The sequence below is a fragment of the Salmo salar genome, chromosome 16 (genome assembly GCF_965601325.2).
Source record: "Salmo salar chromosome 16, fSalSal1, whole genome shotgun sequence".
In the NCBI taxonomy this organism is placed as follows: domain Eukaryota; kingdom Metazoa; phylum Chordata; class Actinopteri; order Salmoniformes; family Salmonidae; genus Salmo; species Salmo salar.
Window position 1 is genome coordinate 64831457 of NC_138306.1, and position 17085 is coordinate 64848541.

General features: G+C 42.9%; 1 protein-coding gene across 6 annotated transcripts in view; it reads right to left on the reverse strand.

Moving 5' to 3' along the window:
* Nucleotides 1-7050: 7050 nt before the first annotated feature.
* Nucleotides 7051-17085, reverse strand: part of LOC106574310 (intersectin-1) — a 64208-nt gene continuing 54173 nt past the window's right edge. For all 6 annotated transcript variants that reach the window (XM_014150137.3, XM_014150134.3, XM_014150136.3 and 3 more), the window contains 9 exons: nucleotides 16841-17024; nucleotides 16337-16435; nucleotides 13993-14160; nucleotides 13550-13762; nucleotides 12118-12239; nucleotides 11923-12005; nucleotides 10566-10649; nucleotides 9855-10028; nucleotides 7051-9602 (listed from right to left, as the gene is read on the reverse strand). In XM_014150137.3, coding sequence (XP_014005612.1) covers nucleotides 9454-9602; nucleotides 9855-10028; nucleotides 10566-10649; nucleotides 11923-12005; nucleotides 12118-12239; nucleotides 13550-13762; nucleotides 13993-14160; nucleotides 16337-16435; nucleotides 16841-17024 — 1276 coding nt within the window. In that variant the 3' untranslated portion in view covers nucleotides 7051-9453. The remainder of the gene's footprint in view (nucleotides 9603-9854; nucleotides 10029-10565; nucleotides 10650-11922; nucleotides 12006-12117; nucleotides 12240-13549; nucleotides 13763-13992; nucleotides 14161-16336; nucleotides 16436-16840; nucleotides 17025-17085) is intronic.

Here is a 17085-nt window from a genome sequence, read left to right on the forward strand (position 1 = left end):
TTAAAATGGCTTGAAATAGTTTATTATTCCATTGATCTATACATCCTACCCCACTTTAAAGTACTACTTAAGTCGTTATTTGGGGTATCTGTACTTTGCTATTTATATTTGACAACTTCTACTTTTACTTCACTACATTCCTAAAGAGAATAATTTACTTTTTACTCCATACATTTTCCCTGACACCCGAAAGTACTTGTTAAAAATGGTGCAATTCATGCACTTATTAAAAGAACATCCCTGGTCATCCCTACTGCCTCTGATCTGGCGGACTCACTAAACACAAATGCTTCATTTGTAAGTGTTGGAGTGTGCCCCTGGCTATCTGTAAATTAAAAAAAACAAGAAGATGGTGCTGTCTGGTTTTCTTAATATAAGGCATTTGAAATCCTTTTACTTTTGATACTTAAGTATATTTTAGCAATTATTTACTTTTGATACTGAAGTATACTTAAAACCAAATACTTTTATACTTTTACTCAAGTAGAATTTTACTTGGTGACTTTCACTTTTACTTGAGTAATTTTTTATTAAGCTATCTTCACTTTTACTCAATAATTGTCACGCGCTGACCTTAGAGAGCCTTTTTATTCTCTATTTTGGTTAGGTCAGGGTGTGACTATGGTGGGTACTCTAGTTTTTTATATTTCTATGTTGGCCTGGTATGGTTCCCAATCAGAGGCAGCTGTCTATCATTGTCTCTGATTGGGGATCATATTTAGGCAGCCTTTTCCCACCTGTTGTTTGTGGGATCTTGATTTTGTGTTGTAGCTTTTAGCCCTACAAAGCTGTATGTTTCATTGGTTACTCTTTATTGTTTTGTTGCCAGTTATCATAAATAAAAAATGATTAACCTACCACACGCTGCATCTTGGTCCGACCATCATTACAACGACGTTCGTTACATTAATGACAATTGGGTACTTTTCCATCTATGGCTATTCCGCCAAACTGGATGACAGAGCAAATAGGAGACTGATCAGAGAGGCTACCAAAAGTCCATTAGCAACTTTGAAAGAGCTACACGCTTTTACGGCCAAGACTGGTCAAAGTGTGCATGTGACAACTACAGTGCACTTGGAAAGTATTCAAACCCCTTGACTTTTTAGACATTTTGTTATGTTACAGCCTTATTCTAAAATGTATTAAATACATGTTTTCCCACATCAATCTACTCACAATACCCCATAACGATAAAGTGAAAATGTTTTTTTTAGAAATGTTTGCAAATGTATTAAAGATAAAAACAAATACCTTAACTTATTTAGATAAGTTTTCAGACCCTTTGCAAGAATTGAGCTCAGGTGCATCCTGTTTCTATTGATCATCATTGAGCTATTTCTACAAATTGATTGGAGTCCACCTGTGGTAAATTCAATTGATTGGACATGATTTGGAAAGGCACACACCTGTCTATATAATGTCCCACAGTTGACAGTGCATGTCAGAGTAAAAATAAAGCCATGAGGTTGAAGGAATTGTCCGTAGAGCTCCGAGACAGGATTGTGTCGAGGCACAGCTCTGGGGAAAGGTACCAAAAATGTCTGCAGCATTGAAGGTCCACAAGAACACGACAGGTAGCCTAGTGGTTAGAGTGTTGGGCCAGTAACTGAAAGGTTTCTAGATTGAATCCCAGAGCTGACAAGGTAAAAATCTGTCGTTCTGCCCTTGAACAAGGCAGTTAACTGTTCCTAGGCCGTCATTGTAAATAAGAATTTGTTCTTAACTGACTTGCCTAGTTAAATAATATACAAATATAGTTTTTTAAATAAATGTGCACATTTATCTAAAATCCTGTTTTTGCTTTGTCATTATGGGGTATTGTGTGTAGATTGATGAGGGGGGAAAAACGATTTAATCCATTTTAGAATAAGGCTGTAACGTAACAAAATATGAAAAAAAGTAAAGGGGTCTGAATACTTTCTGAATGCTCTGTATGTCCCAAGATCTCCACAAATCTGGCATGTAGGGTGGCAAGAAGGAAGCCCACCTTGAATCCCATTTGAAGTATGAAAAAAAAACACTTGGGAGACTGTAGCCATGTGGCAAAACGTTTTGGGGTCTGACGAAACAAAAATGAAACTTTTCGGCCTAAATGCAAAGTGTTACATTTGGCACAAACCCAACATGGCACATCACCCAAAGAACACAAATCCTTACTGGGAAGCTTGGTGGTGGCAGCATCATGTTATGGGGATTTTTCTCATCGTCAGGGACTTATCAGGATAGAAGGGAAAATGTATGGATCAATGTACAGAAAAGTCCTTGAGGAAAACCTGCTGCCCTCTATAAGAAAGACGAAACTTAGATGGGATTTCACCTTTCAGCATGACAATGACTCGAAGCACACAGCCGAAGTTACAGTGGAGTGGCTAAGGAATAAAAAGGTAAACGTCTGTGAGTGCCCCTGTCAGAGCCCTGACCTAAATCCAATTTGTGGCATGACTTGAAGATTGCTGTCCATCAACGCTCCCCAAGGAATGTGACCGAGCTTGAACAGTTTTGCAAAGAAGAATGATCTAGGTGTGCGAAGTTGGTAGAGACCTATCCCTATAGACTAGGGCCGACCCCAATTAGTCAACTGGTCGATTGTTTGGTCGTTAGGCTGTCCTCGTGCTCCTAGATCTTAGTGCTGCTTTTGATACCATCGATCACCACATTCTTTTGGAGAGATTGGAAACCCAAATTGGTCTACATGGACAAGTTCTGGCCTGGTTTAGGTCTTATCTGTCGGAAAGATATCAGTTTGTCTCTGTGAATGGTTTGTCCTCTGACAAATCAACTGTAAATTTTGGTGTTCCTCAAGGTTCCGTTTTAGGTCCACTATTGTTTTCACTATATATTTTACCTCTTGGGGATGTCATTCGAAAACATAATGTTAAATTTCACTGCTATGCGGATGACACACAGCTGTACATTTCAATGAAACATGGTGAAGCCCCAAAATTGCCCTCGCTAGAAGCCTGTGTCTCAGACATAAGGAAGTGGATGGCTGCAAACATTCTACTCTTAAACTCGGACAAAACAGAGATGCTTGTTCTAGGTCCCAAGAAACAAAGAGATCTTCTGTTGAATCTGACAATTAATCTGGATGGTTGTACAGTCGTCTCAAATAAAACTGTGAAGGACCTCGGCGTTACTCTGGACCCTGATCTCTCTTTTGAAGAACATATCAAGACTGTTTCAAGGACAGCTTTTTTCCATCTACGTAACATCGCAAAAATCAGAAACTTTCTGTCCAAAAATGACGCAGAAAAATTAATCCATGCCTTTGTTACTTCTAGGTTGGACTACTGCAATGCTCTACTTTCCGGCTACCCGGATAAAGCCCTAAATAAACTTCAGTTAGTACTAAATACGGCTGCTAGAATCCTGACTAGAACCAAAAAATGTTATCATATTACTCCAGTGCTAGCCTCCCTACACTGGCTTCCGGTTAAGGCAAGGGCTGATTTCAAGGTTTTACTGCTAACCTACAAAGCATTACATGGGCTTGCTCCTACCTATCTTTCCGATTTGGTCCTGCCGTACATACCTACACGTACGCTACGGTCACAAGACGCGGGCCTCCTAATTGTTCCTAGAATTTCTAAGCAAACAGCTGGAGGCAGGGCTTTCTCCTATAGAGCTCCATTTTTATGGAATAGTCTGCCTACCCATGTGAGAGACGCAGACTCAGTCTCAACCTTTAAGTCTTTACTGAAGACACATCTCTTCAGTAGGTCCTATGATTAAGTGTAGTCTGGCCCAGGGGTGTGAAGGTGAACGGAAAGGCTGGAGCAACGAACCGCCCTTGCTGTCTCTGCCTGGCCGGTTTCCCCTCTTTCCACTGGGATTCTCTTCCTCTACCCCTATTACGGGGGCTGAGTCACTGGCTTCTGGTGTTCTTCCATGCCGTCCCTGGGAGGGGTGCGTCACTTGAGTGGGTTGAGTCACTGACGTGGTCTTCCTGTCTGGGTTGGCGCCCCCCCTTGGGCTGTGCCGTGGCGGAGATCTTTGTGGGCTATACTCGGCCTTGTCCCGGGATGGTATGTTGGTGGTTGGAGATATCCCTCCAGTGGGGTGGAGGCTGTGCCTTGGCAAAGTGGGTGGGGTTATATCCTACCTGTTTGGCCCTGTCCGAGGGTTTCATCGGATGGGGCCACAGTGTCTCCTGACCCCTCCTGTCTCAGCCTCCAGTATTTATGCTGCAGTAGTTTATGTGTCGGGGGGCTAGGGTCAGTCTGTCACATCTGGAGTATTTCTCCTGTCTTTTCCGGTGTCCTGTGTGAATTTAAATATGCTCTCTCTAATTCTCTCTTTCTCTTTCTTTCTTTCTCTCTCTCGGGAGCCCTAGGACCATGCCTCAGGACTACCTGGCTTGATGACTCCTTGCTGTCCCCAGTTCACCTGGCCGTGCTGCTGCTCCAGTTCCAACTGCTCTGTCTGCAGCTATGGAACCCTGACCTGTTCGCCGGACGTGCTACCTGTCCCAGACCTGCTGTCCCAGACCTGCTGGAACCCTGACCTATTCACCGGATGTGCTACCTGTCCCAGACCTGCTGTTTTCAACTCTCTAGAGACAGCAGGAGCGGTAGAGATACTCTCAAAATCGGCTATGAAAAAGCCAACTGACACTTACTCTTGTGTTACTGACTTGTTGCACCCTCGACAACTACTATGATTATTATTATTTGACCATGCTGGTCATTTATGAACATTTGAACATCTAGGCCATGTGCTGTTATAATCTCCACCCGGCACAGCCAGAAGAGGACTGGCCACCCCTCATAGCCTGGTTCCTCTCTAGGTTTCTTCCTAGGTTTTGGCCTTTCTAGGGAGTTTTTCCTAGCCACCGTGCTTCTACACCTGCATTGCTTGCTGTTTGGGGTTTTAGGCTGGGTTTCTGTACTGCACTTTGAGATATCAGCTGATGTAAGAAGGGCTATATAAATAAATTTGATTTGATTTGATTTGTATAGCTCCGCATTGACATGATTGGTTGATGGTAGGTGGGGGCAGTACATCCTGTACAAACACAAACTCACTTCCTTGACAACAGCTCTGCACTGCCCTGCAAGAAATATGAATGCCCTGACTTCTGCTGAGGCCATATCGCCGTAAATGCTGAATGGCCAATGCAGACATCGGATTGACCATGCTTCCAGATGCACAATGCACTTCTCTCTCCAGAATCTGCGAAAGACAGCAGGGGCGGGAGGACAATAGTTGGGTCAGGTTAAGTTTTTTTCTTCTTCTGGTTATCTAGATCTGGCGCCCTCTTGAGGCATTTGTCTTATTTCATCAGACAAGCTCAATTCATCAGACAAGCTCAATGCATATAGTTGATTTTATTAAAACACATAAGGTTTGTATATATATAGAAAAATTCACATTTAAAAATGTCTACCAATTGATTGGTAGAAAGAACAGATGACTTTTGGTCGACCAAGATTTTTTTTGGGGTCGGGGACAGGCCTACAACAGACTCACAGCTGTAATTGCTGCCAAAGGTGCTTCTACTGGCTATTAACTCAGGGGGCTGGAGACTTATCCAATTATGATATTTCAGTTTTAAGGGGATTTTTTTTTGTGAGTGGGAAAAATATATACAGTACCAGTCAAAAGTTTGGACGCACCAACTCATGCCAGGGTTTTTCTTTATTTTACTATTTTCTACATTGTAGAATAATAGTGAAGACATCAACTATAAAATAACACATATGGAATCATGTAGTAAACAAAAAAGTGTTAAACAAATCAAAATATATTTTATATTTGACATTCTTCATGGTAGCCACCATTTGTCTTGAAGACAGCTTTGCACACTCTTGGCATTCTCTCAACCAGCTTCATGAAGTAGTCACCTGGAATGCATTTCAATTAACAGGTGTGCCTTGTTAATTTGTGGAATTTCTTTCCTTCTTAATACGTTTGAGCCAATCAGTTGTGTTGTGACAAATACAATTGGTTAAAGAAATATTTACTAAGTAAATTCAAGTTTTAAAAAATCAAGGTACATTTTGCTTTCGTTCAGTGTAGATAGCCAATATCAACAGCAATGTTGCTGCTGCACGATTCTGAATTAAGTGATAATGCCCAAGAAGACGGTATTTGGAGGATATATTGGCATGGGCTTTGTCTTGGAGACAGTAATGATTTGAAGGGACTGGTGTTTCAGCAGGGTGCAATGTTGTTATGCAAGGAATGTTTGGGGCAACAGTACTTCGCTGGATTTGGTGGAGTTTGACGTTTAAATAGCAATGTGTATTGTTTTTGTGTAGAACGAGCATATATTTCACATTGAAACTGAGAATGTCTTGATGTGTGACATTTTGGTCATTTCTTCTGAGTGAATAGGGTGGAACAAAATGTTTCTAATTTGTTTCCGTTAAGATGGCATTCTGTGCGCACAACAATGGAGGCGTCCTTCCTACGAATTGGACGTGATTGCTTATTCAACGTAGTAATGTAAACAAATATAATTGTTTGCTATGTTCTCCGTTTATTACCAAGTACTTCACCATATTTCAGTGTAAATCCGTTTGGCTTGATATCTAGCTTGCTACGGTTGTTAGCCTAGTAGTTTCTTTGGATGGGGCTGATTCTGGAAGCTGATTGGTTAACGTTCCACAAGTTACCACCGCCTAAAGCTATGACGTTGAAATTCCTATTTACTTTATTCCAGCTCACTGCCAATCCACTATCTCATCAGCCTCGCCAGACAATTTATAAACTTGAAATCCATCTGGACATTATCTCCCATTTATTTTAGACTAGCATTTGGGTTTTCTTTAGCGGATACTTTTATTAACCAAATGTCACTGACATTTGCAACATTGTTTCAATATTGAAAATTCGTCTCCGGCTTTAACATGAACGATACTTTCAATGTATAAACGTTTCAGGCACTGACTGAAGTGAACACTATCCATGAGACGCATATCATGGAAAAGTAATATGGTGGTAAATTCCTAATGCATAAAAATATTTTCATAAGTATTTACAATGTACAATTTACAAAGTATTTACAATGTTTGTAAATTAAGGCTACACACCAAACATACAAACTCATTGGTCCAATCGAATTTTATTTTCAACATTTAAGACAACACTTCTCATACATTGATAACAATACATTGTCATCAACATTCTTCTACAGTAGTTGTAATATATTACTTATACTCCTTTCAGATATTTCAACATATTCACATACTGTACTTTATCAGTTAAGACTTTGCTCATTAAAAAGAATAGAGAGCATCACTGGTTTGAGCGTGAACATTAAAAGAGCACTACTGTGGGGTAACCGGGAAGGAGTAGGGGTAGAGAGGTTGCACGCTATAAGGAAATGACTCGTCATAATCTAAGTCCTCCAACTTGAAGAGAGACCCCAGCACAAACCAAAGCACTCGAGAATAGTAAGTTACTGTTACACACTCACTCCTAGACATACACATGATAAGGAACACAGGCTCTGCAAAAGCTGTTTTCCTTGACCGCTCTCACTAACACGGCAGTGGAATTTCACTAGTATTTGTACATTATCTACACGGACACATTGCTGGTAACAACATACATTAAACTAACATTACACAAATGAAGATCTTACCCCTCCACTGTGTTATGCTAACATTGTCAGACTTAACAGACTCTGAAGTCAGTCGTCTGCTGCCTTCGGATATCCTTGTACCTCTCATTACGACAGAACCCAAGATAATGGGAGGGTCATCATAAAGAATAAAATAACAGATAAAAGACAATATGAAAGATTCAAATGGTCTCATACCACCTGGAGGCTGATATTTCCCTTTCATCGGAATTGTCTTTCTGAGCTTCTATAAATATGTAACACAGTGCCACACAACACTCAAAATAATCATTCTTGTTCTCTTACAAAGGAAATCAATTAATTTGAGACCCAAATTGAATGAACCTGAAATACCTCTTCACAAAGTTACAGCATTGGCCGAATATGTCTATCACAACAAAGCTTGACCTCAGTCTCCAAAACAAAACACCTACAAATGGCTTTCCAACACAAATATAGCACTCTATATTAAATGGTGCTTTTTTGGCATACGAAAAAATTTAATTAAAAACAACAAAAATATACATACGAAACATGAAGATATGAATGCGTTGAAAATAACAGAATTTTCCGGAACAAGTACAAAAACATTCCTGACATCACCGTATGATTCTTCTAACCATCGAAAAACAAATGATTTGTAGTACAACGGTACTCATTATCTTGGCCTATGCTGCAAATGTAACTATAAACCTTCACTCATTTATATATCATTTAGAAAACAGGAAATCTGCTCTTCAATTTCCCTCAAACCGTTCAACGATATATTTTGGGCTAAGCCAATTTGATAGACAATATATTAGTTTGTACATTCGTACAGTACTTCTGTAATGTCAAATACACACAAACATTTCTTTGGGTCTTTCATTTGAATTGCCAATCAAAAACACAACATGTGGAACGTATAAAGGACAGTATAAAGATGACTGATTAGCTTCATTTTCATTCTCAGCATACTGTAGTATACTAACATTAACAACAGTTCTTTCCTTTACTAACACATTTTTCCAGTGTCTCACCAAACCTTTGATGGTATATCTCAAAGTATCGCTCTCCTCACATTCACGTACGCACTGTACCTGCTTTTGTACCTTTGTCTCAGACGTACACATAAACTAATAAATAACTTGAAACGCCTGAATTAAAGAAATACAAGCTAAGATGTTCCAGCTAATACAACCAGGGGTTTTGAAATTGTGCGACCTGCAATGACATAATAGCCGTATAGCGGTTTGTTTATAAACATGAACACAGTGTCAAAGGTTATATGGGAGGTTACAGTCTGTTGTCACAGGGATGGCACAACAATAGTGTGGTCATCTGGGTGGTGTTCATTAGGCCACACAACAGAAGGTGTTTTAAAACATTTTGCAAAGGAAAATGAAAATTAACATTTCTTATTGGACAAGGTAGTATCGCCCGGTTTCAGTCTTCTTGCTGCCGCTTGTTAACTAATGAACACGCCCCGGGTGTTAATGCCAAGACATACAGTGCATAAGCAATGATCATATGTGTTGTTCAAACATTTTTCTACATACAGTATATCATGTCTCAAAAGGTTCATTGCGTTATAAGACGGCCTTTGAGATTTTAGATTAGCTGTGGAATGTTTCATAATTTTGTTCAACCAAATAATAGTGGAATCATGATATCATACATACACCATAATGATACAAATCATAAAGAGGAAAAAAAATACATAACTTATTAAGACCCCTTTGCAGAATATTCATTCACAGTCACACGTGCGCACGCACACACGCTGGGCCGTTGGGGATTGTCACTAGAGCTTGGTGAGACTTCGGGCAGGGGTAACGGGGGAGTGTACAGTATGGGTGTTAGGCTGGGTTAGGCTGAGCAGGGCTGGGTTGAACTGGGATTGGCTAGGGCTCCTCGAAGAGCTGCAGGTCCAGTCGTACGACAATCTCTCCTGTGGGCACCTCGTGGAGCAGCAGCCTCTTGGTGATGGGCCCTTTGGAGCCCTGGTCCTTTTTAATGTCCGCCAGACGGATCTCTGTCCTGCCTAGGAAATCTACACACAGTCAGACAGACAGAGGGAAGGATGATGAGTATACAAGTAAAGAGGGTTCAATATAAGGTTGCGTCACACCCTATACTGTGATAGAATATATCGCATGGCAGCACACTGAATCAAAAAGGCCTCTAGTCAATAAAAGGCTGTTTGTGTGTGTATGAGCTTGCGTATGCGCATAGTCTCCTAGTAGCCTTTTTAAACAGAGTGTTATTCTGGTATGTGTGTGTGTGTGTGCGCCCGCAGCCTCACCGTCAGGAGAGAATTGGTCCCTCTCAAACACAGTGACGCACAGCACGTCCTGCTCCAGGTCCTTGATGAAGAACTGACAGTTGGAGTTCCACTTGGGGTTGAGAGTGTCCTGCAGGGTCTTGGTGATGTGGCACTGGGAACCCATCGTCACCTCGCAGTACGGGTTGCTCTTACCTGAGAAGAGATCACAACTTAGGGTTGATCACAACTTTCCCCAAATCCCCTGGTTTGAAAGAAATCACGGTTGAAGAATTCCAAGTTGGGAGGATTCCCTCCATGCTTATTCCCTCCGGATTCCTAAATCCTCAAATTGGGATTTCTGGAACAAACTTTGTCAAGTTACCAGAATTTTACAACCCAATAACAGATTGGCAGTTGTACAGATGTTTAGAATACCAATATGGGTATTCCTCCACAAAAGAGTATTTTAAATCGTTCGCATACTTGTGCTCGATTAAGCTGGCCTGGTGAAATAGAACCAATGGAATAGTCCCAAAAGGGCAAACCCCACCCATCTGGCACTGCAGGCAGGCTCAAAATACTATTTGAACCCCTGCATGTACTGTTAACACTATCATTCTTCTCCTGTGTACTGAACAGCAATCGACACGTATTAAAGGGCTGTCACTCTCTCGTGTCAGTGACACAGAGATCAGTGTTGAGATCAACTTAAGGTCTGGGTGTGGCAGGGGGTCATCTCTAGGGACTTACCGTGGGAGCGGCAGGGCTTCAGCTCGATGCCCTCCACAATGTTCACCATCAGCCGGCCGATGCCCGTGGCCCTCTGTGAGCGAACTGCATCGAGACAGACACAAACGTAAGTGGTCAGAGGCAGACCTAAACAGAGGCAGACCTAAATGTAAGTGGTCAGAGGCAGACCTAAACAGAGGCAGACCTAAATGTAATGGTCAGAGGCAGACCTAAACGTAAATGGTCAGAGGCAGACCTAAACGTAAATGGTCAGAGGCAGACCTAAACGTAAATGGTCAGAGGCAGACCTAAACGTAAATGGTCAGAGGCAGACCTAAACGTAAATGGTCAGAGGCAGACCTAAACGTAAATGGTCAGAGGCAGACCTAAACGTAAATGGTCAGAGGCAGACCTAAACGTAAATGGTCAGAGGCAGACCTAAACGTAAATGGTCAGAGGCAGACCTAAACGTAAATGGTCAGAGGCAGACCTAAACGTAAATGGTCAGAGGCAGACCTAAACGTAAATGGTCAGAGGCAGACCTAAACGTAAATGGTCAGAGGCAGACCTAAACGTAAATGGTCAGAGGCAGACCTAAACGTAAATGGTCAGAGGCAGACCTAAACGTAAATGGTCAGAGGCAGACCTAAATGTAATGGTCAGAGGCAGACCTAAACGTAAATGGTCAGAGGCAGACCTAAACGTAAATGGTCAGAGGCAGACCTAAACGTAAATGGTCAGAGGCAGACCTAAACGTAAATGGTCAGAGGCAGACCTAAACGTAAATGGTCAGAGGCAGACCTAAACGTAAATGGTCAGAGGCAGACCTAAACGTAAATGGTCAGAGGCAGACCTAAACGTAAATGGTTAGAGACAAACACACAGAAAAGTCAGAGGAGACAAAGCCAGTATGAAAACACTCAGTTGTCATGAGAGATAGTTTGGTAACACTTTACATGAAGTTGCTATTATACCTGTGTACTAACACTGTACAGACATTAGAAACCAAATCATTGTTAGCCATTTCCTTGCTTCTTAGTGAAATTAGGCCATTTTTCTTAAAAGTGGAATAGTCACTATTCGTCATGTATAACACATAAATCGCTCAACTCCACAATTCCTACACTACTATGTAGCAACATTTTCATAAAAATGTTACTATCATAATTACATGGTTACAACGATAAGGGGGTAACTTCAAATAATAATACAAAGTACTTACATAGGGCTTTTCTGAAAGCCAAAGATGCTTAAAAAAGACACTCATATAAAGTGTTACCAACAGTGCTTTTAAGACCCTGGTCCGGGAGGGTAGGTGACAAAGCTGTCCCTCCCAGACAGTGGACCTACAGAGGAGCAGAGAGACAGAATGTTATACCCAGGTAGGCCTTCTCCCTCTTCTTCTTCTCTGTCTCGATGAAGAGCTCCGAAGCTGCCTTGATCTTCTGCACCCAAGCAGTCCTGCATGAGTCATCACAACAAGGTCAAAAGAAAGCCTTGGCTATGTATGCGTAAGAGAGAGAGTGTGCGTGTGTGTGTGTGTGTGACTGCATGCATACGTCTGTGTGTGTACCTCTCGTTGATGCTCTCTGCCCGTATGGTGTAGACCCTGTCGATGTGGGAGATGTGGAAGATGGGCTCGTCTCCCGAGGGATCTGTTGGCAGTTTCACCAACACCTCGTTCAGGAAGATGGGCTGTAGTGGGGGTTAAAGGTCAGAGGTCACAACAAGGTCAGAACTCCTGGGGTGCATCGCAATAATATCTTGTCTCATTCTTGAAGTGTGCACTCGTTTATTACATCCCACAAATCTAAAAGCATGGGATTGGTGCAGGTTTGGGGTAGAGGGAATTTCCACAATATTTCTTATACAGGTCATTTCCTTTCAAATCAGTGAAGAGAAGTGAACAAATGTACAGAAATGAGGGATAATTGGGATGTAGCCCTGGTCTTGCCACACTACTGTACGTGGGGATTTGTACGGCATGTCCAAGACCAAATCCCAATTATCTCTCCTTCCTCCCAAAGTGGTCCCATGGGCCCTGGTCAAAGGTAGTGCACTGTATTCCCTATAGCAGTGGTTCTCAAGTGATTTTGCCTTGGAACCCAAATTGAACCAGGTTCTCTCAGTCGCGACACAATAATCCATTGCGAAAATGAATGGAGAAAATACAATATGGAAAACATAATTTTTTTTTATTTTATTACATTTTATGTAATTTTAGCCCCTTTTTCTCCCCAATTTCATGATATCCAATTACGATCTTGTCTCATCGCTGCAACTCCCCAACGGCGCTCGGGAGAGGCGACGTTCGAGTCATGCGCTTCATTGATAGTAAATATAGCAATTACATGACATTCATATAAAGTGTTACCAACAGTGCTTTTGAGACCCTGGTCTCAAACAACCTGACGAAGATCCGTTTCAGATCGAAACGTTGTCAATAAAGTGGTGAATTGGGAGCTTTAACGGTGTGAGTGCCTTCTTGTTCTATACTAGTATACTTTATTAGCCCAGCACCTATGTTTTTAAGGATGTGCGTATGACCACAGACTTTTCTATAAAGGGAACAACATTCCCACCTCTTTCATTGTCAATAATACAATCTTGCCCATATTCTTGATGAAGAATGTTAATAAACTCACTGGCTTGAGACCACAAAATCATCCAAAATAGCGTTGCTAATAATTCTATATTGAAAATACTGTGATTGAAGAAACATTTTTACATTTAATCTCTGAACAATTTAAATTACTTATCCTTTCTACACACTTCCTACCTGGTTTAAGTTGTTTAAGTTCAGACTGGAGTATATATATATATATATATATATATATATTTATTTTTTTATACGTTACATTTTTTTCTACGCAGACACCCATGACCCACTCAAAACCTCACATGATCCAAATTTGGGTCACGACCCACAAGTTGAGAATTGCTTCCCTATAGGGTGCTATTTGGGACGCGTACAATGTGTAGGTTGGTGAGAGGAGAGTACTTACTGTCTTGTACATGCGGTACTGCAGGTGGGACTTGGCACTGAACACCTTGTCGCAGCCCGAGAAGCCCAGGGGCTTGATGATCTGAGTCAGGAGGAGGAAGTCGTTGAATAGGAAGCCATACAGCTCCTTGTTGCTCTTGGCCTTGTAGAGTTTGCCGCTGTGCAGGAACTTGCGCGGGCCCAGGCAGTTGGTCACCGAGTTGAACACGAGTTGCTTAAAGAAAGTCGTTAAAAGAAAAAGGGCCAAGTGAGTGAGTTGGGAGTGAGTCTGTTCACGGTGTGGAAATGTGTCAATTGTGTGTGTAATTTTGTGGAATCAAGTACATGTTCCTGTGCTTTTCATTGTGTTTTATTTTACCTTTATTTAACCAGGCAAGTCAGTTAAGATTTTTAAAATGTATTTTACAATGATTTGTGTTGTGTGTCCGTCTCGGTGTGTATTACCTCAGACAGCCCCTCACACTGGACGTGGGCCTGGATCCACTCCAGCCGGTCAGAGTTCTCCTTCTCCCTGACGCCCTCATTGACCTGGGAACACAGCTCCTCAGCCTTCTCCAGAGCCTGCTTCAGATGGCTATGGTCCGGGTGAGCCTCTGGAGTATTCTCTAGGATCTGCGCCGCATCACACATAGTTACAGATAGTCAATTCCAGGTGTGTGTGTGTGTGTGTGTGTGTGTGTATATGTATGTATCAGTTAAATCTTTTATTTATTCCTTATTTTACCGGGTAGGTTTAGTGAGAACACATTCTCATTTACAGCAACAACCTGGGGAATAGTTACAGGGGAGAGGAGGGGGTATGAATGAGCCAATTGGAAGCTGGGTATGATTACGTGGCCATAACGGTATGAGGGCCAGATTTGGAATTTAGCCAGGACACCGGGATTAACACAGGATTAAGATAAATGCCATGGGATCTTTAGTGACCACAGAGAGAGTCAGGACAGGCGTTTAACATCCTATCCATAAGACAGCACCCTACACAGGGCAATGTCCACAATCACTGCCCTGGGGCATTGGGATATATACACTGCTCAAAAAAATAAAGGGAACACTTAAACAACACAATGTAACTCCAAGTCAATCACACTTATGTGAAATCAAACTGTCCACTTAGGAAGCAACACTGATTGACAATAAATTTCACATGCTGTTGTGCAAATGGAATAGACAACAGGCGGAAATTATAGGCAATTAGCAAGACACCCCCAATAAAGGAGTGGTTCTGCAGGTGGGGACCACAGACCACTTCTCAGTTTCTATGCTTCCTGGCTGATGTTTTGGTCACTTTCGAATGCTGGCGGTGCTTTCACTCTAGTGGTAGCATGAGACGGAGTCTACAACCCACACAAGTGGTTCAGGTAGTGCAGCTCATCCAGGATGGCACATCAATGTGAGCTGTGGCAAGAAGGATTGCTGTGTCTGTCAGCGTAGTGTCCAGAGCATGGAGGCGCTACCAGGAGACAGGCCAGTACATCAGGAGACGTGGAGGAGGCTGTAGGAGAGCAACAACCCAGTAGCAGGACCGCTACCTCCGCTTTTGTGCAAGGAGGAGCAGGAGGAGCACTGCCAGAGCCCTGCAAAATGACCTCCAGCAGGCCACAAATGTGCATGTGTCTGCTCAAACGGTCAGAAACAGACTCCATGAGGGTGGTATGAGGGCCCGACGTCCACAGGTGGGGGTTGTGCTTACAGCCCAACACCGCGCAGGACGTTTGGCATTTGCCAGAGAACACCAAGATTGGCAAATTCGCCACTGGCGCGCTGTGCTCTTCACAGATGAAAGCAGGTTCACACTGAGCACGTGACAGACGTGACAGAGTCTGGAGATGCCGTGGAGAACGTTCTGCTGCCTGCAACATCCTCCAGCATGATCGGTTTGGCGGTGGGTCAGTCATGGTGTGGGGTGGCATTTCTTTGGGGGGCCGCACAGCCCTCCATGTGCTCGCCAGAGGTAGCCTGACTGCCATTAGGTACCGAGATGAGATCCTCAGACCCCTTGTGAGACCATATGCTGGTGCGGTTGGCCCTGGGTTCCTCCTAATGCAAGACAATGCTAGACCTCATGTGGCTGGAGTGTGTCAGCAGTTCCTGCAAGAGGAAGGCATTGATGCTATGGACTGGCCCGCCCGTTCCCCAGACCTGAATCCAATTGAGCACATCTGGGACATCATGTCTCGCTCAATCCACCAACGCCACGTTGCACCACAGACTGTCCAGGAGTTGGCGGATGCTTTAGTCCAGGTCTGGGAGGAGATCCCTCAGGAGACCATCCGCCACCTCATCAGGAGCATGCCCAGGCGTTGTAGGGAGGTCATACAGGCACGTGGAGGCCACACACACTACTGAGCCTCATTTTGACTTGTTTTAAGGACATTACATCAAAGTTGGATCAGCCTGTAGTGTGGTTTTCCACTTTAATTTTGAGTGTGACTCCAAATCCAGACCTCCATGGGTTGATAAATTGGATTTCCATTGATTATTTTTGTGTGATTTTGTTGTCAGCACATTCAACTATGTAAAGAAAAAAGTATTTAATAAGATTATTTATTTCATTCAGATCTAGGATGTGTTGTTTAAGTGTTCCCTTTATTTTTTTGAGCAGTATATATATTTTTAGACCAGAGGAAAGAGTGCCTCCTACTGGCCCTACAACACCATTTCAGCAGCATCTGGTCTAGCATCCACGGACTAACCAGGACCAACCCTGCTTAGCTTTAGGGGCTGTGGTCAGGCTTCTCAATCACATACACTTTATTCGAATGGTGGGAAGTGTGTGTGAACATACATTTTTGATGATGAGGGGGTAGCGCGTCACCCTTTGCATGGGTTTGAGGAGGAAGCTGGAGAGGGGCATTCCCTTACAACCTGGATCCATGGCCAGTCTCTGTAGGGGAGAGGAAATATTATCACTATCAGATATCAGCATAGAACCTAATAACACACACACACGAATCACATTGGATCAGTCCCAACCTAGTGCTGTGGCTCGGCTACCCATCAAATAAGAAAGTATACTGACGCTAGTATCTCAGTCTAGTCTTGCTGTGTCAGACATCACATGAAGAAACCAAGGACGGCTGGGATCAAGGCTATTCACAGCCAACCAAACAAGGTGCATGAACAAACTGAATGAGCACGAGACATTCAGCCACTCTAGAGGCCAATAAGAGTTCAATACAAAATAGTCAAACATAGGGCTCTGGTCAAAGGTTGTGCACTATATAGGGAATATGGTGCCATTTGGGATGGTGACGCATGCAACGCGTTCTTTGCGGCCTTTCTCCATTACCTTGACAAAGTCCTTGAACTCGGGCACCTCATCGGTCTTCTGCTGGATGAGCGTGGCCCCGTTGAGCTGGCAGCTGCAGAAGCGGATGTAGGGCTGCATGTGGGGCAGCTGGGCTGTCAGGATGTCTCCAATCATCTTCACCGGCATCCGCTCGCCTGACATCTTCTTCCTAACCCTCAGAGCCCTGGTGATGGGGGACAAGAGGAAGGGGGCAGAAGAGAATGGGACGATTGAGTCTGGTTCTA